This window comes from Physcomitrium patens, chromosome 25, assembly GCF_059467195.1.
Source record: "Physcomitrium patens ecotype Gransden chromosome 25, ASM5946719v1, whole genome shotgun sequence".
NCBI classification, from domain to species: Eukaryota; Viridiplantae; Streptophyta; class Bryopsida; order Funariales; family Funariaceae; genus Physcomitrium; species Physcomitrium patens.
This window is the reverse complement of record NC_143434.1, coordinates 2,892,232-2,915,858: the sequence shown is the minus strand read 5'-3', so window position 1 is coordinate 2,915,858 and position 23,627 is coordinate 2,892,232. Positions and strand designations below refer to the sequence as shown.

The 23,627-nt window shown below is 33.0% G+C and overlaps 2 protein-coding genes and 1 long non-coding RNA gene across 3 annotated transcripts; 2 read left to right on the top strand and 1 right to left on the bottom strand.

Annotated features, from left to right (window-relative positions):
* Nucleotides 1-1,383: 1,383 nt before the first annotated feature.
* On the top strand, nucleotides 1,384-1,945 carry LOC149986258 (uncharacterized). The gene is made up of 2 exons (XR_016500982.1): nucleotides 1,384-1,499; nucleotides 1,723-1,945. It is a non-coding gene; the product is annotated as an uncharacterized LOC149986258 (long non-coding RNA).
* A 787-nt stretch (nucleotides 1,946-2,732) lies between these two features.
* On the top strand, nucleotides 2,733-5,454 carry LOC112278543 (protein CURVATURE THYLAKOID 1B, chloroplastic). Its single transcript, XM_024512170.3, has 6 exons — nucleotides 2,733-2,989; nucleotides 3,703-3,827; nucleotides 4,091-4,177; nucleotides 4,455-4,517; nucleotides 4,747-4,784; nucleotides 4,983-5,454. The coding sequence occupies exons 1-6, from the start codon at nucleotides 2,809-2,811 to the stop codon at nucleotides 5,035-5,037; spliced, it is 549 nt and encodes a 182-aa protein (XP_024367938.1). The 5' UTR covers nucleotides 2,733-2,808; the 3' UTR covers nucleotides 5,038-5,454.
* An 11,356-nt stretch (nucleotides 5,455-16,810) lies between these two features.
* On the bottom strand, nucleotides 16,811-20,071 carry LOC112278329 (uncharacterized). Its single transcript, XM_024511641.3, has 6 exons — nucleotides 19,465-20,071; nucleotides 18,446-18,869; nucleotides 18,024-18,336; nucleotides 17,781-17,889; nucleotides 17,323-17,646; nucleotides 16,811-17,178 (listed from the first exon to the last, which is right to left on the bottom strand). The coding sequence occupies exons 1-6, from the start codon at nucleotides 19,615-19,617 to the stop codon at nucleotides 17,170-17,172; spliced, it is 1,332 nt and encodes a 443-aa protein (XP_024367409.1). The 5' UTR covers nucleotides 19,618-20,071; the 3' UTR covers nucleotides 16,811-17,169.
* Between the last annotated feature and the right edge of the window lie 3,556 nt (nucleotides 20,072-23,627).

Sequence of the window (23,627 nt, the reverse complement as noted above, 5' to 3'; positions counted from 1 at the left end):
CCGGGGGTCCCCCCGCTCATGCTTGATGGATGAATGTCATTCCACTAGGTCATGACGGAAGGATGAACGATAGTCCCCTAGGTCGTGCTTGCTGGATGGATAGATGAACACTGGTTCCCTAGGTCGTGCTTTTTGGATGGACGTGGATTCACTAGGGCCCGTCCTTGTGAAGGCTTGTCCTCTGTTCCATGCCTGCATACCAAACATGATATATTTTAAAACAAATTCCTCCTTGCAAGTTAAACCTTGCTTGCATGTGTGACACGTGAAGGTTTCTAATTATTCAAGCTATTCACAAAGGGTCTTGCAAAACCCTTCCTGGTCAATGTAGACTGGACTTTCGTTTTTGTTGAATTTGAGTTTGGAATATCATATGAAATCTTGAAAGATGTCCAATGGAAAATTTGTTGTGTTTGAAGGAGTTGTGAGAAAAAAGTGAATGGGTTTTGAATGTTGTTTGCAATGTATAATACAACTATAATACTTTAAATTTCTATTGATTTCATTTAAAATCAATATTAAACTAAAATATTTTAATATATATAATATTAATATCATGCTTTATTTTTTGGATTTTGTGTAAAAAAACAAATCTGCTCAATAGCTAATTTGCTAGAAACACTCATATTTGAAATCAATTAATATTGTCCAAATAATGACTAAATTTTGTATCTTTGTAATTGTTAAAAGTGACTCCAATACTATTTATCTCACTGTGAGTCTTACAAACAAATTGACAATAAAATAAACAAAAGTGGTTGGATGAAATAAATAAATAAATACTGCCCAAGTAGCTTTTGAATATAAATAGAATTATTATCTTTCTTATTCTCATCATAAATAAATAAAATAAATTCAAAACCTAATGCTTTGATGTTCAACATTTCAATAAAAAAATTATTACTATTTTCATGTACACACGATATGTATAAAAACGATATGTTTACATATATATATATATATATATATATATATAAAATGTTTGGAAGTACAAATCAAATCAAACCATTTACAAATTTGTATATAGGGATGGAAACTTTGTAAGGGTGACACTTGTGAATTTTTCAAAACATTGTTGCTGCTGCTGCCTTGATTTGGAGTTTTTTCTAACAAACATTAGAGGGTTTGCTCGAGAACCAGAAATTGGGCTCGGTTGAGAAATTCACATTCCATGACCTCGGAGATCGAAATTCGAATGGGGAAGGTCTTATTTGTAGTTGTTGGGTTTGATTCCTGAGATTAGGATAATACCTTTGTGCTTAGACAATCGTTCATCACAGCTTTACTACTGCGATGAGGCGGACGATTTGCTGATGGTTCCTTTCTAGCAATCATTTTCACGTTCATGTCGACATTACTCTTATATTTGTCAGAGTTCGTTCTTTGAGCTCTTTCATTGAATAACGTCAATATTATTTTTGATGAGCGTTCTTCCGCGTCTGACAAATTCAGGGAACAGGTTAGGGTCCAGGACTTTCTTCAGTGGTGACTAATCGACGGTATTGAATTGTAGCACTTGTTTTTGCCGCTGTTTCGTATATTTTGCCTTTTTATTACAAAGTTAGCTCTGATTGCAGTGCAGGATTGATACTGTTGAGAATGGTATGAGACATGGTACCAGGATGATGGTGTTTTTCTAATTGTTTTTCCTTATGAGGCAAGCCCTTGAATACATGGGTAGAGTCTACATTCAGAAGCTCACTGACCTTAATTATATTACAGGTTCATAAATAACATCCAGCACGGTGGAATGAAGAGCGCGAAGTTGATGTTGGTGGCTTAAGTTCTAGAACCTCCTCTCTTCCAAATAGTCTGATAGAATTCGCCCGGCATAGGTTTTACAAAACAAGAATAGGATGTAGTTGAGAGCTCACTTCCTAGCTGTTTTTATCTCTACAGTCTTGCAGACTCTTCAGTAACGACTATTCTTTGCGCTTGCGAATTCTCCATTTTGAATTGGTTGCCTCTGCACAGGTTGCCTTTCCACCGCAAAGCACTACACCGTAACTCACCCCTGGATCCCATTTCATATGTGTGACCCAATTGAAGCTTATGAAGGTGCATGCAGTCAATTGTCACACACGTGAACAACACATGTGCACCAGCTTTTATTGAAGATATGGAAAGGAACTTTTGCAACAGAAACTTTGTTGTATTCTATTGAGACCGTTCAGGCATGCGTTACACCTGTTGTCTCTGTGTCGATTTCCAAGTTAGAACAGGCAATTCGTGCCCAGTAATTATATGTTCGGTTTATTTTGTTTTCATTCTCTGTGCCGAACTGGCTCGAAGAATGACGGCACGAGTCGCTGCAGGGATGAGGCAATGCAGTTGGGGAGCGATCAATGGACAGTGTCCAATGTCCCACTTCCTGGGAGAGACACGCAAACGAGTAGAGCAAGGCCCAAGTGAGAGAGATCTTTGGAAGCACCGCGGTGTCCAAGTTTAGCAATTCGTGACCGGTTAACCGAAAGCATGAATGACATTTCCGCCGTTGAAATATATTTATCTCGGATGTGATTGAACTGGTTTGAAAATTAGAATAGAATAATGTGTGGGTGGGGCGAAAAAGCCCCATTCCCGCGGGGAGCTCGGTGCCCGCGCGGACCTATCCTGAGAGAGCGGCTATAGCGGAGAAAGGAGCTTGAGGTATCGAGTGACCGGAGGTGAAGGGTAGCGATTGCAAAGGAAAACCCACCGCTCCCGCCAGTGCTGTGATTTTCTGACCACGTTTTTGGAGTTTGGGTGTCTTGTTTAGGGTGTGCCGCTCATTGCCCGAAGCTGTCTTTGCGGTTTAGGTTTGCAATCATGGCAGCTACTTCTGCATGCGTCGTGTCGTCCGTGGTCGCCGCCAGTACCGCCAACAGCCATGTTGCCACTGCGACCAGGACCATCGCTTCCTATGGGACGTTGCTGTCCACTCGCCGGGCTTCCTTCAAGACCGGCGTCGTGGTTCCGGCCACCGCTCGCAGTGCTGCCTTTCGAACTGGTACGATTTTGGTTACTCGTGCATACAACTGAATTCTGTGCGGCGAAGTCTACATTTCTGGGTGCATATAGCACTTTGAACGCTTTCACTCTGAAATCCCCATGAATCGGATGTTTGAGGGTATAGCCTTGAGCTGTGTTGTGTCGGAGTCTGTAGCGGCCTAATTGTTGTGTGTTTCCTGCCCAAGCCAAGTTTTATGCTCAGTCTTCTTGATGCACAGCACAGATGAGATAAGTTCTGCCTGTAGTGATTTTATTTATTTATTTTGTTTTAATTCGGTTTAGGGATTCGCTGTACTATTATTATTATTATTTTAAAGGATTTTCTTCCCTAATGCAGCCCATTTCTGAAAATCCACGGGCCTTTTGGAAAGGAGGGGCTCACCGTGATGCGTTGATTGTGAAATAAGAGTTGTCGCCTTTGTTTTGACTAATTGTTGTCGCCTTGCCTGATTGATACGAATTGTCATGTTCTGATTTTTTTTTTTTTTAAGCAGAGCAATCTGCCAACGATTGTATCGCGGCAAGAATTAGACCTCTCTCTCTCTCTCGCTCGCTCTCTCCCCCCCCTCCCTTACATATATATATATATATTCACGAATGTGGGATGTGTTAACTCCTCTGTTACTGATGTTTAGCCTCATTGCCCTTTCACACTCTGCATAGTTCCCTCTTGCTAAATTTGTTGTCATGTCTCCGTGTTGTGGTTGGCAGAGCCTAAGAAATATTTGACAATTGTTGCCGCGAAGGCAACAAAGGATCCCGAGACGACGGTTGAATCAACTGTGGATGATACGTCTGCTGCATTCGAAGACGCACTCAAAAGCGTTCAAGAAGCGGTAAGAGTCCAACACTAGCGCTGAGCTCTAGGTTTATTGTTAATGTTCGATTCATGTGGCCCAAATTCTGTTATTTAATCAATTAAGGACGCATCATTTCACGTGTAAAAGCCATCACAATAGAATCTTGTGGCTGTTTTAGTTATGCACGTTTCATCGGGACGCCCTCATGTAATTTATTGACTTTTGCTTAGGAATCAAGCTTTGTTACGTCTTGGTTTTCACTGTGACATTTTGAAATGACAACATGATTACTTTTTCAGTGGGAGAAGACGGACGACAAAGTCGCCATTGCAGGATTAGGATTGGCGGGACTTGTTGCCATCTGGTCTGCTGCCGGCCTTATTAACGTAAGCGCATGTAAAATAACTATAGTTTTCTGTTCATGAGCATGCCGATCGAACATTTAATTTTCGAGTTCTTTAGATGGTTTACAATTGTCTCTGCTCCAAGATTGTTGCTAAAAATGATTTATTTATTTATTTATTTATTTATTATGATCATAAATACGTTTTCTAACGAGCTGCACTTTATTTCGACTTGGATGGTTGCTTTGAGGTCATTTTTGGATAGGGAGGTGTTGAGTTGTGAATTAATCTTCTAATGCATTTTTTTGTAAATATGCAGGCGGTTGACAAGCTACCCCTCATTCCTGACTTTTTTGAATTCGTTGGAATTTTGTTCTCTGGGGTAAGTTTCTGCTTCACATCTGGTAGCAGCTTTGCTATGAACGAGTTCCGATTATTTGGGTCGCTCTGGTTAGACTCATTAGAAAATTGTTGATATTCGTCAGATGTTATATTCTGCAAGTAATGATTCACTATTGATATTCTTGTGTAGTTTGTGGCAATGTTTAATGTCACCTGGTCTGAGGTGTGAATTGGAAACCCATATCTAACCTTTTAGTATTTTTTGCCAGTGGTTTGTGTACCGATACTTGCTCTTCAAGCCCGACAGGTTTGTTGATTCCCTAACTCATCATCGTTGCTACTTGTAGATTGTTCTTGTGGTTCCTTTTACTTCATATTTGTAGGTCCAGCCTTTCAAGAATTCAGCTCTCGTGATCTTTCATATCCTTGCGTAACTTTCGCTAGGTCAGTGTTTTGGGGACTTGTTTAATCATTTGCTAATGTGAATCACTTCGTGCTTTTTCAGGGAAGTGCTGTTCAAGTTCATTGACGAGACTATGACAAAGATTACTGGCCAGTGAGTTTGAGCAGTATTGTAAAATTACATTTTTCTCCCTGTAATGGAAATGAGTTGCAGTTTTACTGCACGAGTTGCCTCCTTAGTACTTGCAAATCTGTTACCATTAGATTGGTGTCTTAGGATACAAGCCTTTCGTTCTTTTCTGGCCATCAACATAGTGAATCGGAAATCTGTGGAGTTCAAGGTTTAGAACATTTATCTGGTTTAACCGCTGGTTACAACTGGCTCAATGATCTTCTGATCGGTGTGCAAATTTACTTTCTGTTATTCATGGGGGCTGGGACTGACACATAGGGAAAGTGTGTGGAATATTGTCATTTTTCATTGTGCATAAACTGTTTTGATTAATTATCTAGTTATACATTGTTCTCTTGTCCATTTGAAATACAAGTCTATGTACGGTTCTATTTTGAAGCTCTATCGTGGCACCCAAAGCGGTCATGAACTGTGCCAAAGGCGAACATGAGAAAGTACTGGCTTTCAGTATTTTCTTGTTATTGTCTGCTGCTGCGTCAACTGTTGATAAATGTACAAGTGCTCCTTGCAGAGTTACATGGGCGTGTTGTACAGATCCTGGTACAACTCTTGATGCCCATCACTAAAACATACCAATGATAACATAATTAGTCTATTAGTTTTTAGTTTGTAATGTATTATCTTTGAAATGTAAAATTTGGTGTCATTTAAACAATTTGCAGTGTTTGAATTACTTATGTGCAGCAGATGAACATTTCTTTGAAAAAAGTCCTTGAGAAAACAAATGTGGTACAGTACAAAGCCAATATGTATATGATAAGTTGATTGATGTGGTAAATTAAGGCCAGAAAGTTAAATCATAGCATTAAAAAAGATGAAATGTTTAGATCAAAAGTGGGAAAGTAGTGTATGAAATTATGAAAATAATATGATAGAAGGGAGTAGATATTTATTTAAAGAGGGTAGTTATTCAAGGAGTGGAGGTAAAATATTTCATGAGCAAAGGAGGACATTTTATTGAAGGGTGGAATAGGTTAATTTAACTGAATTGTATTAATAGATAGTTTACTACTTGAAGTTTTTACTTGTCACTTTGTTTAAAGTAATTTTTAAAACTTAAAATTAGTTGATTGAATTTTCAAAAACGTGTGTTATTTCTTGCACATACTTAGATAAATAGATAAATAAATAAATAAAATTATATATATATATATATATATTATGTAATAATTGTGTAATAATTGAAAATATATATTGTGTAATAATTGAATATTTTATTATAATTGTGTGAATATTGTGTAAAGAGGTTTATATATATATATTTTAAACTTATTTATTTTATAATCTTTGTGTAAATTAAGTTTTGTTTAATCATTTACATAATTTGTTACTAATATATATGTGTTTATAACTTTTTTTTATATATTTATATTAAAAAATTGTATGCTTTATAACATTCTTCATACAAAAGTAAGGACCACTCTTTCACAATAACAACTTGCTTGGAAGTTCTATCTTAGAAAACCTAATTTCATGTTGTCTTTGGTCTCTTTGAAGTATTTTTTTCCTTACTTGTGCTACAACAATTGGCAAAACATTTAACCTAGAATTTTTATCCCAAAACAAAGTTGGATGCAACCTTGTATTAAGTCAATGTAATTCTAATCTACTATTGTTACATTCTTTTAAATATCTTTTAAAATATCAAATCTAATCTTCACCTATTTTTTTAGTACATAAAATTTCCAAGTAGATTCATTGTTAGCACTCTATTATTGGTCTCCAATTTCACTAAGAATGTTCCACCCTACTATTGTCACAATCTAAATACTAAATGAAAAGACAAAGATAACAAGAAAGATTTTTATTTCTTATCTATATACACAATAAGATCTATTGTTGAAAAAATTTGTATGACTTATAGACAAATGAGATGCTAATTATATATTTAAAATTATCCAAATAAATGTCAATAAAAAATTATTAATTTTATATCTTTATTTCTTTGTAAAATATGATTTTATATTTAATTAGTTACAAAATGTAAGCACTTAAAATATTAACATATTATTACCAATAATTTTCAACAAAAATGTCATTGTCATATTATGTATCATCTTATTTGAGAATGTACCATACACTTGGTTAACCTTAAACAAATCTTTAAAATAAAATCCCAAAGACAACATAAAGATATCCTAAAGAAATTCTAAATAAATTCTAAAAAATCATGATAAAATCTTAAAGATATCCAAATCAAATTACAACTAAATTCTAACCAAATCTTAACTAAATTCTAATTATAACATTAACAAACCGCAAGTAAATCCTAAAAACTCAAAAAAAATCCAAATCAATCCTAACCAAATCCTATAGAAATTTAAAATATAAATAATTATTAATTAAAATCCTTGGTGATAATCATACAAAATATTTATTTAAATTAACTATAAATTCTGTTTTCTATTAAAAAAGACATAAGTTCCTTCTTATGCTTCTTTTACCTACTAATTAATATTTATAGGTTTCTTAAATAATAATACATATAGATGGAAGGCCAATATAGACATTGGTCTCAATAACTAAACAATAGTTTTTATAATTAAAAAAAAAAAAAAAACTAATCCAACTAAGCTAATTGTATCCAAGACTTATTAAAACTTTAATTTTATGACTTTTTATCTAATAAGACTTTTGTAACTTATAAACCCTTTTAAATTCTAATAAATACTTATATAATCAAATAGACTTTTTAATATTAATATTTTAATATTTAAATAACTTAAAATTATATTTTTAATAATTCTACTAATTAAGATCCATTAATAGGACTAAAATCTATAAAAAATATTACAAAGTGAAAGATACACCAAATTTAAATATAATAGGTGGCAATATCATCTAACACATATTTTCACTTTAGATCTAAAAGGATGTTGTCAATAAAAAAATTGTATCCTTTGTGAGATATTTTCTACATTTGAAATTGAACTTCATATGCATTCACTAATAATGTAACTGTGCCAATATGAAAAGTACTTTAGTTGTCCTCACTTTAGTCTCAAATCAATTACTTCTTCTACTTCAAATTTTTCATGGTTATCCACTTCAATATAAGATGGTGGTGGCTATACTTTTCTTGATATGCTTGATTCTTTATAAGATTTTAAAAGAGAGTTGTGAAAAACATGATGTACCTTCATAGATGTTGGTAAAATATCCAATTGTCTTGTTAGTAGTTCATGATATATCTCAAGTATTGTTTTAGGATGTGATTGACTTGTTCCATTTGGCTATTAATTTGAAGATAGAACATTGAAAAGATGTTAATGTCTACTTAAAATTTATATAAAAAAAGAACTTCTAAAATTTAAATATGTTTCTTGATGTGATATAATATTATTTAAAAATCTATGTTATTAATAGATATAATCAATGAAAAATTTGGATTTTTTTCATGAATATTGATATTCTTATAAGAAAAAAAATGTGCCATTTTAAAAAATTGATTGATAATTATTTATATGATATCAAAAAAATTCACAGTAGGAAGTTTTTATGTCACAAACATAACCAATATTAGAAATTAATTAGATAAAAAGAATAAAATAAAATAAATAAAAATAGATAAATTTGATAATATCTTATGATTTCTTTTTAAAATCTTCATAGACAAAGATTTGAGTTTATACATCTTTGTAGATGATTGATAGGTTAAAAACTTAACCAATAAATTAGCCATGTGATGTATACATTAAAATCTTGCTTTGTAAGTTAGACATGTCTTTTATAAGTTGGACAAGTGTTAAAGGTCCTATAGAACATTTCTACATAGCTTTTAGTTTGATGGTATATATATCTATATATACATATATAGAGAGACAAAAAATATGCCTTCTTTATTATGATCAACTCCTTCTTGCTCCTACTCTAATTTTAAAAGTCCCTAGTTTTTTTAGTCTTTCATAATAGCCATTTTAGTTTTTTTAATACAAATAAATGAATATTTATTTATTATCTTTCTTTGATATATTTCTTACTTATTTATGTACATTTTTTTGAATTCTTGTCTTTGATAGAATGATAAAAGTACACTTATAATATGAGTACTTTGTCTTTTCTTAATTAAGTATGAATTATCTATTTTTAATACATAAGTATATTAGAAATTATAGATTAGCCACTTTTAAACAAATGCTATTTTTATATGTATATTTTTTTATTGTCAAATCTTTTTTGATACTTGTCTCGAGTGATTTTTTAAATTTTATTTTTTTAGCTAAGCTTATTGACAAAAAGAATAGAATTGCAAAAATACAAGAACACATGAGGGAATTAATTCTTGCAATGCATCAATTCAATTCACTATTATAAAGAATAAAAAAATTAATTGGAAGTAAAGATATAGAGATAATTGAAGTTATTTTAACATCTACACCAAATCATATTATTTTTTCTATGATAGAACATCTTTTCACTAGTAGAAAATAAAGACTTACCTTGCTTGAGAAGTTTATATCAAGCACATAATTAGAAACCAATAAGACTTCAATACATTCTTTTTTTTTGGAAATAAAAATAAAAATTACTCAAAATTAATATAGTATTGAAACTAAAATGACTATTGCTAATGAAAAGAAGATAAGACTCTTAAGTCAATACTACGGACTAAAAAGGCATTGACAAGAATAAAGAAGGCTTCACTCTTGCCTCTATATGTACTATCTAACTAAAAGCTAAATGGTGATGTTCTATAAAACTTCCAATATGTGTCCAATTTGTGAGATACATATGTAACTTATAAAGAAAGTTTTACATGTGTGCCATACAGTAAATTTCTACTATAAGTAGCCAATATTTATAATACTTGGCCAACCTTTTAACTAAGTTTTTAACTTACCAATGACGAATATATATATATATATATATATAATCAAAATAAATCTATCAAGCTTTTAACAAGTTTTTTCATAATATATTATTGAATGTATTTATTTCTACTTATCTCTTTTATGTATGTTTGTGATATTTTTTCTTTTTAAAAACATGTTCTACAAGGAGTAATAATCACATATTAAAGAAGTTCAAGATATAATAAATTATATTTGCTACATAATCTGATCTTTTTTCTATTTAAAGGTAGTTATTAGGTCTTCTTAGCTATTGATAGTATCTTATACTAAGATGAAAAGTCTACCTTGATATTTGATCATTGTTGAGGTCTTTGTAACTCCTTTCAAATAAAACATTTGAAATACTATCAAGGGTGGTTATTACCTTGAATAAAATCAACAAACATTATGATTTTCTTTCAAGGTTGTGATTCTAAACATGTTATATTTTATCATCTATTCAAGAAAGAACATGTTGTTTTTGAAGATCTTCATCTACATTATATTGTTTAGAAGGTTGTAAAAATTATAACATCTTATTTAATAACTTAGCAAATAATTACTCTTAAGTTAAATCTAATGATTGAATATTCTTTTTATGGATCTAAATTTTTATAGATTTTGGCTTGATTTAATTAATCAAGAAGTCCTCGAATTAAAGATAGAGGCAATTTATTCTTGATGCTAATATTGTTAAAATTTTGATAATTCACATCTATAAGTAGTGATGCATCTTTTTTCTTTACAAGCATGATAGGCACTCTTATTAGAGATTTTGAATGGCATATGAAGTTTTTAATTAGATTCTCATTAGTATATTCCTTGAGTTCAACTAATTCATTTTGTAATGAACTATACACTGGTCCAAATGGCAGCTAAGTTTCTTCTTAAAAGCCAATTGAACAATCATAATGACAATGTTTTGAAAAAATATCTACATTTTTTTCTAAAACATATCTTGATAATTTTGGTATTTGTTTACAATGTCACTTTATTTCTTCCTACCATTAGAAATAAATGTTGCATAAATAATAAAAGATGGCTATTTTTTTATAATATGAATGAAAGTTGTTGCATCTACAAATAAGAGTTTGGTTGTAATAGACTTATGAATTTTTATTTTATTATCAAAAATCTTTGTTATACTATAGAAAAAATCAAGATTGTAAAAAAATTAATTTATTTGAGATTAATATTTTTTACTTATAATTAGTATAAAGTAATTTGATGAAACAAAGATCTATTTATATTGAATATTACTAAGATATTTGGACAAGGTATTGCTACATCTATAGGAATGGTTTTATAGATAACACCTTCCAAAAGACAATAAACAACCATCTATGACTTCTACATGCATGAATTTAGTATTTCTTACCAAAACTAGAATGACTATTATCAAAGACTAAAAATTAGAGATTCTTAAAACCAAGAAATAAGCACAAAAGAAATTTATAAAAATAAACATGGCATCATTCTTGTCTCTATATATACTATCTAACTAGAAGCTATATTGTGATATTCTATAGGACCTCCAATATGTATTTAACTTGTGAGATACATGTCTAACTTATAAAATTTCTTATATATATATATATATATATATATATATATATATTACATGGCCAATTTATATCACAAGAGGCCAATATGTGCAATACATGGCTAAGTTTTCAACTTAGCAATTAAGTACCAACACATTTAAAATTAAATCTATGTTTATGAAGCTTTTAAGAATTTTTTCTACAAGATATTATAAAATTTATCTACTTCTATTTACTTCTATATAACTCCTATCACCTAGGTAATTAATAGTATTAGTTATATATAATATATATAATAAAAAATATCTAATTTTATTTAGAATAAGTTATAAAAAAAATCAATAATGAATTTTTTTTTATAAAAATTATTTATTTAAATGTAGATAATCTATAATATCTCATATACTTGCATATCATCAAGAAAAAAAAATTGATTTACTATTAATCAAGAAAAAAAATTACTATTATAAATATATTCTTGTTAATATATCAAGGATAAGAACTTAAAAAACATAAATAAATAAAATAATATTTAAATCAAAATATATATATATATATATATATATATATATATATATATACATATATATATTAAAAATAAACCAAAATGACTATTACAAAAGACAAGAATATTATGGATACTTAAAACTAGACTATAAACAAGAAACACATTGATAAGAGTGAAAAAAATATCATTCTTGCCTTTGTATATATTATTTAATTAAAAATCTATATGGTAATATTTTATAAGTTATCTAACATGTATTTAGTTTAAAAGATATGTCTCTAACTTGCAAAACAAATTTTTCACATACTTGCCATATAGCCAACTTATGAAATAAGTAGTCAATATATATGACAAATGCCTAATTTTTTGGACAAAATTTTGAATACTATCAATTACTTATAAATACTTATAAAGCTAAATTGGCATCTATAGAGCTTCTAAAAAACTTCTTACTAAAGTATTATTACATTAACTTAATTTTATATACTTCTATCCAACTATTCTTATTTTCTTAATTAATAGTATTACTATTGATATCTATAATACATATATATTATCTTAAAGTCATATTTTTATAGCATCAAGGTCCACCTTGCAAGTTTATTAGTGATTTTTTTGTTTTTATAAGTCATTTTATTAATTGATGGTTAATTATTAAGAAAAAATACTTATTATATAAATAACATTAAAAGTGTGGAATTGTCTATACTACAGCTAAGTTTTTTTATACATATAAAATATATTATGATTTAATATTATTTTTTGATGTATTTCCATAAGCTATTAAAAACTCCTTCATTTATTGCTTTATTTAAATAAGATTAATCTCAATGCCTAACGTACTTCAATTGGTATGCAATTGGTATGGCCTTCTTAGAATCAATCTCTTTAGAATTGTTGCACAAACTAATCTAGTATTTAGCTCTATAAATTTTAGTTCTTATTTATTATTTTATATCCACTATTGATAATTTTTTGTGATCATAATAATAGATTAATTTTACAACTCAATTTTGTAACAAACTTTCAATAATAATTAGCTAATTCCAAAAAAAACCCTCAATTTATTTAAATATTTGTATCTTAAGATATTTTCTAATGCCTTTACTTTGCTTTATCGTACACCAAGTCTTCTTAGATAAGTCATATGCTTCAGGTATTCTATTGATGACTAAAATAAAATATGTTTTTTTGAAAGCAAATCAAGTCTATACTTTATCAAATTTTCTAATATTATTTTAAAATATTCTTAATATATATTTTTATTATTACTAAAGACATAAATATTATCTATATAATATCTTACAAAAGACAATCTACAAGCATTCTATCTATCATCCTTTGGAACTTAGTTGATACATTTTTCAATCCAAATGTAGAAATTTTTATTAGTATAATCTTTCCTTGCCAAATTTATTAATTCTTAAATATTTAATCTAATGTGTATTTTCTTCTCCTACTAATAGTTGATAATATCTAGATCTTAAATCCAAAGTATTAAAGATCTTGGGATATTTAATTTTATCAAATATTTCTTTGAAAATAGGCATAAAATATCTATTTAATTTTGTATTTTTATTGATAAGCATATAACTACTATACATCTACTTCTTTTTCAATTACCAAAGATGTCTTTCTTAAAAAACATTACAATAGTTGATGCATATTCTTTATTAGAAAATTCTACTAATTTGGTTTCTATAAGTTCTTTAATTTAGATTTTAATAATTATTTTCTTTACTATATTTAATTTTTTTACAAAGAATAGGAACATTATCTACTAAATCAATGTATATTTCATATCTCTTTAGAACCTTCAAGTCTTTCATTCTAAAAGAAAAATAATTCTTAACTTCTTTCAAATAGTATTATTATTTTTATTTTTTTATTCTTTCTTCAAGTTCTATATTTGGTTTCTAATTCTATAATATTAATATTAGCTTTTTTCATTTAAAAAAATGACTCTTTTCTTAGTTGCTATACAATTCCACTAAGACTATAATCTTCTTTTTATGCATTGGTCATGTTCAACAATTTTATTCTCTTCAACAAAGATTTTGTATTTTTTTTGACTTAACATATGCATTAATAAATAATTGTTTTACATATTCTTGAAGGATTTCATAATTTTTTGAAGATGATAAAGAATACCCCTCAAGTAGTTTTTTAAATTCCATAACTTCTAAAGATATAATGGTTACTAATATTTTTCTCAAACTACCTAAACATCCAACTTGAGATATACTACTTTAAATATATGGCTTAGATATTCAAAGATAGAATCATTAGCCAATTGGATAGTATCAATAAAAAATGTCATGGCACATTCTTACTCATTGGCATTAAATTCATTAGTCACATATTCCATACTAGTTGAGTCTAAAATAATACATGTTCCATCATTTTAAAATGCATATGATTTGGTAAAGCTAACAAATGTAAGAAATGCTCTTTATGCTTCTTCAGCCCTATTAACAACAATATAAGGTGGTTTATCATTCTACAAAACATTATAAGGTTATTTCTAAGGATAAATAATATCTTGCATTAATATACAAGATTGTCATTTTTTATAGTTATAAGTAACTTCTAAAAGAAGTAGAAGGATTAAATTAGTCTATCATTGCCAAATTCAATAAGCTTAAGTTTCTATCTTAGATGCATGAATAAATATAGATGGATCTAAAATATAATATTTATTTTTGGCAATTTATAATTTTTTTTAAATCTATACTCTAAAATAATAGGCATATTTTCATAATATAACTTAGCTTGGAAAGTTGTATAGCTTAAAGAGTATGAAAAACTCTAATGAGTTTTTGAAATAAAATACTCTTCTTGTCTTGTTGTCTTAAACAAGCCTTAAGAAAGCCATCTTACAATTACTAAATTAATTAGACCATGTGCTTGAAGTTGAATTTTATCAATTTGATCAACTCAATGCGCATATCATTTTGCTCAAAGAGCCATATCTGAATCTTGGACTTATTCTCTTATACATAAAAAAAAAACATCTTTCAAATCAAAACATATCATGGCATGGCTCCTCTCATACGATTTGAGCTGTTCTACACACTGATGCATAACGAGCTCCTTTTCAAGCAACTCTTCAGACACTGAGGCTGGCATATCCATATTGCTACCAACAGCTTCAGCTTCTTTCTCCAAGTTCACAACCATCAATAAAGCTGCATTGCACTTCAAGACAGTCCCATACTCGTCCAGTCTTTTTTTGGGCAATTTGATATGATCTGGACACCTTCTCAAATAAGGTCCTTTCAAAACTTAAATAATATGGTGAAGACTGCTAAAGCTACTACTTCGGTGATTGGAGCCTGTTCTTCACAAAGACTCTGACCACGCAAACCAAATAACTACCTCTTTTTCCAAATACTCAGTCGATAAGAGAAAGCACCAGTCTAAATCACGAAATCCTTGATAACACAATGAACAGAAAAACTTTGGTAACCAAATTCTTTCTCGCCTGAAGTGCTTGCTTGCCCTCGTAGTGTCTAGTTCTCAAAGGCCGTAATCGATCATGACATCACTATGCTACACAAGTTGAGATCTGTATCTTGGCACTCAGTCCATGTACCTTCAATGTAGGCCATGTTTTTGTTGTTAACATCCCACAAACATCAGCCCATGCTATCTGTTCTTTTGTCAACTCTTGCTCAATCTCCCTTTTCTATTGCAAAATTTGGAAATTCACAAGAAATCTTGGTACAGCTCTTCAACTTTTGGATAGCCTAATTACCACTGTTGAATCATCTCCAAAGTTGAGGTTTCCTCAATGCTTCCACGTCTAAAGTCAACCAAAAACGCAGACCATATCTGATTACTACAGACTTCATGGCGTACCAGCACTCCTCTGCCGCAACCTTGATAGAAAGCATAGTCGTGATGGAGAATGTTGCATTAATCCAGCGTTGCATTAGTGTCCTTACCTAATGCCTTGGGCTGTCGCAACAATGTCGTACCATCCCGCAACAACACCCTGGCGCAGTATCACGCCACCATGGCGCAACTTCGCTACCACCTCTCTGTGGCAGCCCAACACCAACTGTTACACCACCCTTCGGAGCCCCTGACCGCAGGGCTACTCCAATGTAGTTCCAGCCGTACCAAACCCTAGCACAAGCTACAACACCTCACCTGAGTGTAATTCTACCTCACACTTGTATGTGAGGTAGGATATTTTTCAAATGAAGCTTAGTGGAAAAAACCCCGCCAAATATTTCAAAACTCTACACCAAGAAATTCAATCAAACAGTGTACTAGTACTATCGAAGGGTATTGATCTACAACACTCTGCTCCTCCTAAGGCTCAATTTCAAAAAGATGAGTCTTCCTAGGATTTTAGAGTATTTTGACACAATTGAACTTGAATTAGGAGTGAAGAATCTCTAAGAGGTTCTTTCAATACTCTCTATAAGACTGAGGACTTAAATCTTATATATCCCTCAACGCACTTCAAAATAAATAATTATGACAAAGAGAGTAGATGTTATGACACTCTATGAAACTAATCTAAATTGTATTGACAATTTTTTTACTAAATTTGGTGATATTCAAAACTATCACCTGGCAACTACCACTCCACAACTAAACTCGACTATAAATAGCAAGACATAGACAAAAAATACAAAACAGAAGCTAAAATAGAGAAAGATGCAACTTGGGCTAATGTGTAGTAAGACAATTCTTAACCATCTACCTACTCTGTCTATAAAGTTATATGCTCTTGTTGAAAAATAATTCCTTTTTAATCATTATAATCCTGTTGTTTACCCTAGACGTGATTGACAGTGCCAAATCAATATTCTCAAAATAGATAAAACAGAGCGTAAGGAGTAGCAGAAGCCAAGACAATAATCATTTGCATTAAATCATTTGGATCCGTCACAGTGGATGTGAAAAAGAGCCATGTCTAAAAACAGGTCCAAGTATCAAAACCAACAATATAATATCATCTCATTTTTCAGAAGTGGAAACTCCCAGATTGTATTGAACCCAGCATAGTGGGTCTATCTAACACTCCTTATTGCTTCCTGAGCTGATCAGCACCCAACTCCAGCAAGAACAAATTGTACAATTCTATGTCAGCAGTATCATACGTAGTAAACTGACCAAGTAAGAAAAAAAGAGGAAAAAAGAGTAAAAAAAATTGCTAAAAGATTCTTCAGTCGTGATCGAGTTACACTCCGTGCAGATCATTTTTTCTGCAACCACCACATCACAGTTTCAAAACTTGGTGATTCATCACTCCGAGAATGGCCTACAAATTTGTCGGTAATTGAAACCACAGAGAAAGCAAGGAAAGAAGAATCTGTGAGAAGAGCACAAAACTTCTGATGGCGCCATACCTGCATGATGATTTCGCAAGCTTCCATGACTTCGTCGAGCGGAGCCCAGTCGCCGAAGTTGCGCTCTACGAATTGGTAAGCGATCCCGCCGCTTCCAGCTCGGAGAATGTACATGCCTCCTTTGATATTCCCCTCGCCCCTCACGTTCCAGTCGAAGTTCGTGGCCGTAGCGCGCTTGAAGTTCGAGAGCGCAGTCGGGTTTAGGAAAAACCCAGTCAAGTAGTTCTCTCGGGGCATTTTTCCTTGTCCAAGTGCTTTAAAAAAGTCCCGGTTGCTATCCGCGACCACTACTCCGCCCCAGTACCGTGGCCAGAATGCTTTCACCTGCAAGCACAGGCCCCGTCGTGCATTAGTAATCGGGGGTCGAGCAGATTCTAGACGGTTTTCGAAGCTTTCGAAGTGCAGGGATTTGGCTATAGTATGAGAAGGTTGTGGCGAGAATCGATTTCTGTATATACCTCGCTGTCGACGTATTCATTGAGCAAGACGACCAACTGGATGCCCATCGCGTCGAAGATTGGCTTGCGGGTGTACAACTGATGTGCTTCGGCGCGGCACATCACACATCTGATCAATCGGGCGACATCAAATCGTAAGAGACTGATTCAGGATAGTATCCCTGAGTGAATTCATATCAGTTTGAGACTGTGAGTGGTGTGAGCGGCAAGACAGGAGTTCAATATATGAGATGAGATACGTACCCAGGACGACGAAGACATAGAATAATCGTCGGTTTCTCCGCCCACAGTTCAGACGCCTTCACAGGAGCGGGTAACGGATTAAGCGACCCTTTGTTTTTGAAGGGGTTGGCGCCCTTGGTGTATACCGGCGTCACCTTCTGGACCATGATCTTCTCTAGAACTGAAAGAGGGGTCATCTCCTCTTTCACGCCTTTGTCTCGCAATATGCCGCATAGTCGAGGCGGCACCTCCGGGGCTGAGAAGATGCCTCTGCTGTTCGAGGATGGAGCTTGCCCGCTAAAGGGTCCTTTCAGCACCACGGGCGACTTGAGTACTACACAACTCCCTCGTCCAATCGATCTCATCAGTATCCACAGAATGTTGACTAACATGATAGTCAGTGACAGAAATTGATTAGATAGGAATGGGAGCAGGAGTTTTACCCTCATGATTGCTGCTGAAGCTGTTCAGTTCATTCTTCTGCATGCTGGGTTGCGGTGACACCTCGAATTTGCTTTTCACATCGTTGGTGAACCGGGGCTTCTGATCTCCGGCGGCGACAGGGAGTAGGGGCTCGTCGACATTGTCAAACCCATTGTCATTATCGACACGAATGCCGGCATTGCCACGGTGCACGGCGGTGAACTTCCGAGCGGGAAGGGTAAGATTGTTAGGCAACTTGACAGCGCAAGCGCCTCCCATTTCTAAGAACCTTGCGACATGACCTCGTCGCATCTTGTAATCGATGGTGAGTTGGGTTGGGCTGGTGCTGAGAAGCTCCGACAACGTTTTTCCTGAGGCTTCTAAGGTGTCCGCATACCTCATGAGCATTCTGTCATGGAGGTGAGACCGAATCTCCAGCGCATCCTGCACAGATTAGGGAAGACATAGAATTAGAGAATAGCTTCGCATGTATTTGACAGTTCATTTCCAACAATTTCACATTGCATTAAATAAAAAAGAAAAAAAAGAAAGAAAAAAAAAGAAAGAAGAAAAAAGAAAGACTGCTGTCTCTGACAGAAACGTCAAGTTGTGTTCTACAAGGACAGCTAAGAGAATTCATTTGGTGCCATTTTCAATTTCTCGCAGTGTGTCATGTTGCGGAGCAGTAAATGAAGATTGAGTGACATGTCGAATGAAATTCGCCACACTTGAACAACTAAAACGTTTTCAAGACCACGAAATCGCACTTGCTAATGTGAAGGTAAGCACTGCCTCGTTTTTTGAGCTTCAACCCACTGAAACTAACAAGAGGTACAGTTAATAAGATCCTTTTCAATTTGTTTTTTTCGACAGTGGCGGAAGCAGCTCCAGCACACGACTCTGAACTATGTCGATGACGTTGAAAAAAAATATTTACACCTGCTGCAACGACACGCTACCTGACTTCTCAACAGCTAGTGCCAAAGTCAAAGGCAATTAAATCGTGGAAGGCTCGGCAATGAAGGATTATTCGACGTACACGCTGCATTTGGCTGAGCTGAAGAGTATCCATATCCTCCTTGCTCATAAACTTGAGCGTGGGCACATCAGCCCAGCCATCGGCAATGAAGCTATCCATCTGGTCACGCAGCACCCCATTGCCAACGAACTCCTCCAAGGCGAACGACGACATCTTTCTTCACCACCAACACATGTGCTGGCCAGCTCAGAAAATCTCTGAACCTCCACCTTCTCGCTCACACACCAAAACCCCCCTCTAAGTGTCTAAATTTTTCGTGTTCTCATGACTACAATTCCTGATACTCGTCGAATGTGTTAAGCCTTCACAACCCAGCTCTCCGTTGCCAAAATCTTGACAATCGAAGTCTAATATCAGTCCCTAGACTTACTTCTAGCACACTGGGCCCCAATTCCTCATCCGCTAGTGCAGGTGCAAAACTAGCATGATATCCAATGATTCTCAATGTTCCAGCCGAAGACATTCATTGCCGAAAGCTGGAATAGAATCCACCCTCAGGCAGGCACATTGAAAAGGTCGCTTGCACCTATAACTTCGCACTTTAGTCACAACAAACAATTAATACCGGAAAGTCCTTCTGCAGCCTTGATTCCCTTGAGAGCTCTCAATTGGGCGACTCCGTCCCTCAAATGATTCCCGTTGCCCAAGTGGAGGTGTTTGCGTCTACAGATCAAGATTAGGTTGCTTATTTAGCCATTGTTGCAGTCTGCAGCTGCTCATGCGGCGGCTTATCCGCTGCACTGCATTTATGAGTAACTAGATTTTTGATTTCTCGGGGATGGCAGTGGAAAGTGCACGGAATATCGCATCATTCCTGGAACAGCATTAATCGCTGCTTACTGACTCCTCAACTGGGTGACTCTGTAGAGTCGTAATGTAGTGTCATCTTCATTGCCTTGTATTAGCCACGTCAGAATAGCTATGCAAAGTACACACTTGGAAGGAATATCGTAAATTTTAGTGATTTGGAATGTTATAAATGGAGGATGATTTCGTGTCTGACGGCTATCTAGTACCTTTTTCGGGTAAAAGACTCAATTGGGATATGGAAAGGAGCCAGATATGAAAAGCAGATGAACAGAACCTTGTACTTCAGAGTCCAACATTCGCTTGCAGAAGTTTTTTCCTTGTCAAAATAACCAGACATGAACTTCGCAATCCGATGATCTCCAAGCTTTCGTGATCCACTTCCAAACCCAAAACGCTGGCAGTGGGCGGTTGAGTTGTAGGTTAAGCAATGAAATCGTTCGTTGACCAAATTAAGTTTCCAAAGAAAAGTGAGATCTAAGGCAGAGAGAATGAGGCTAAATTAATATTTACGATTAGTAGAAGAAAAGAAAAGGGAAATTCGATGCATTTATTGAATCTGATCAGCATTATTGACCACAGTCCACCAACCATCACTATCTTGGCCCCTTCTCTCGTCTTTGTTTGAAAATCAACAGTCCTTACGTTTGATCACGGCACCAATCTGTATTGAACAAACTCCACATGAGACCCGTCTGTGTGTTTCATGCAATGACGCAAAGCACACCTTTGGGTAACACAGCTTGCAAGACAAAGCTGCTTTCTTCACATGACACTTCAATGAAAAGAAAAAGGAGGGACAACGTCCAGGAGTTCCGAGAGGCCTCACCGAACTCGCAGTGATGGCCATCAATTCTGTGTAGCTTGCGACAAACTGGGTGTCCGAGCGGCCATCAAAATGCTTCGCAGATGAGCCTCGTTGACGAAAGAGGCAAACAAAATGTGCGTTGACTGTGTGGTATAAAGCTCAAACAATAGAACCGTGTGGAACGCGAGAGGACAGGGTGATCTGCAGCGCGCGCGGTTGGACTCATGCCGAGGCGGTAGCTGCAAAGCAGAATCTGGTGACCATGCAGTGCTATCGACAGCGGCTGGGACTGGGACCAACACTGACCCAAGCGGGTGACGGCCGTCCGTCATTCTGTTCGTTCGTTCGTTCGTTCGTTCGTCCTGTTCGCTTACTCCGTCTGGTGGTGTCGGTAGGTTGGTCGATCTGTTCGTTCTGTTTGTTCTGTTCGTTCACTTCGTCTTGTCGGTTGGTTGGTCCGTCGCTCTTTTTGGTCGGTCCTTCCACTCTGTTCATTTGTTCGTTCTTTTTTTCGAAACAATTACGGTGATAATTAGCATGTAACTAGAGACTGTTTCCGGATATGTAATTTTGGATTTCTTGCTAGCAACAGATTGCACACAATATCTCAAGTGAAGAGTTTTTTTAAAAATAATACATATATATATATATATATATATATACACATAGATAGATAGATAGAGGAGAATGTTAAATAGACCCAAGTTTTTACTAAACTTACCCACCCATTCTAACCATCATGGAAAAAAATAATGATTTCTAGGTTCATTTTCCTATTATTGGATCTGCCACCAATAAAAACCAACCACATTCATAATGATTACTATATTCTTCATCAAAGGTGGGTCTATTTAGTAAAAACTTGAGCCTGTTTAACATTCCCATATGTTTATATATTTGAGAAATTTTTGTACAAAAATCGCTGATGTTATATATATATATATATATATATATATATAATAATAATTTTTAATATACTTCACACTTTTTAAAAAAACTTCAAATTGTTTAAGTGCTTGAAAATTTGAAAAAAATATATTTTTTTATTTTACCATTTTTAGTTTTTAAAGAAATATTTAAAATCAATTACAGTTTTTCTTTGTAGATATTTGTATTTATAAATTAATTACAAATAGAGTTGGAATCTAAGAAGTGCATATTTATGATAGATGTCTCTGGAATTGTGGTGAGGTTTGACAATGGTAATAAGAATGTATACCTAATTATGGCACCTTAGGTAGTGTGATTTTTTTGGTATGTTTGTACATAATTTTGTTTATATATTCAAGATAAAATATTTAAGAGAAAGAATAAGGTGTACATGGAACTCAATAAAAGAAAATGAATAATAACAATAATTATAAATTATAAATGTTAGCTCCTAGTAGAATTATGTTAATTAAGGCAAATGGACTTGTAAGCAAAACATGTTTGTGTTGAGGGAGCATGTCTAAGGGCGCAAGCAAAAATGGTACCAGGTGTAAATGTAATAAAAGCAAGTAAAATATTATTTAGAAATAAACATAAAAATTATTTTAAGTATTTTCAAAATTTATCTCAAAGTTTATTTCAAATAATAGGAGTCTAAAGAAGGTGGGAGTTTAGAGAAGAATAGGACAACTATATCCAACTAAAATAATGTATGGTATATCTTTTCTTTATGGTTTTGGCTGCAACTATTTTAGATTTTTTATTTGCTTTGTTTGTTATAATGAAAATTCTTTTAAATGAGGCCATAGTAACGGTAAAGATTGAATATTTAACTCAATACATTTTCATAGTATACTTTATAGAAAAGAGATCCTCTTATAATCAATCAAATAAATAGCTAAAATTTAAAAAGAAGAGAATTTTGATAGAGTAATATAACCTAGTATGAGTATTGGAAAAAGTTATATCTATTTAAAGTCCAGATTGGAAAAGGAAAGAAAAAAAAAATAATACTTGAATTTTTATATGGCATATAGATCGGCTTTTGTACCTTTTGAGACAATTTACAATTTAGAAGTATTAAAGGATATATAAAAAATTAAAATTCTTATATAGTTACTACCAACAAGTATAAAGAAAAATTATTATATAAAGATGCATTATTAAATCTTTAGATTAGATTAGTTGTCATCCATCAAATATTAGTAAAAATGTTCATAGAAATTAAATCTAAGATTTACTTAATCATAATGTAGATTAAATCTTAGAGCAACAAAATTCTCTATTTTTTTTAAATGAAAAAAAATTAGTATTAAAAAATACTGGTGTTGTTTATGGAAAAAGAAATATAAATAAATAAATAAAATTTATGTAAGATTTAAGATAAGCTTAGAGATAAAGCATATACATAGAAAAATTAAAGATTAGTCTTTTATCAACAAAATAATTTAAAAAATTATGAGCTTATGTTTATTTCCAGGACATAAGTTATTAACAACCACTTAAAATATTATAATGCCTGACTAAATATCAATATATAAGTTAATAAATATGTGGATCTATAAAGACGTAAGCCAATATCAAAAAGATACTAGTAAAAATTAATATAATAAAATTA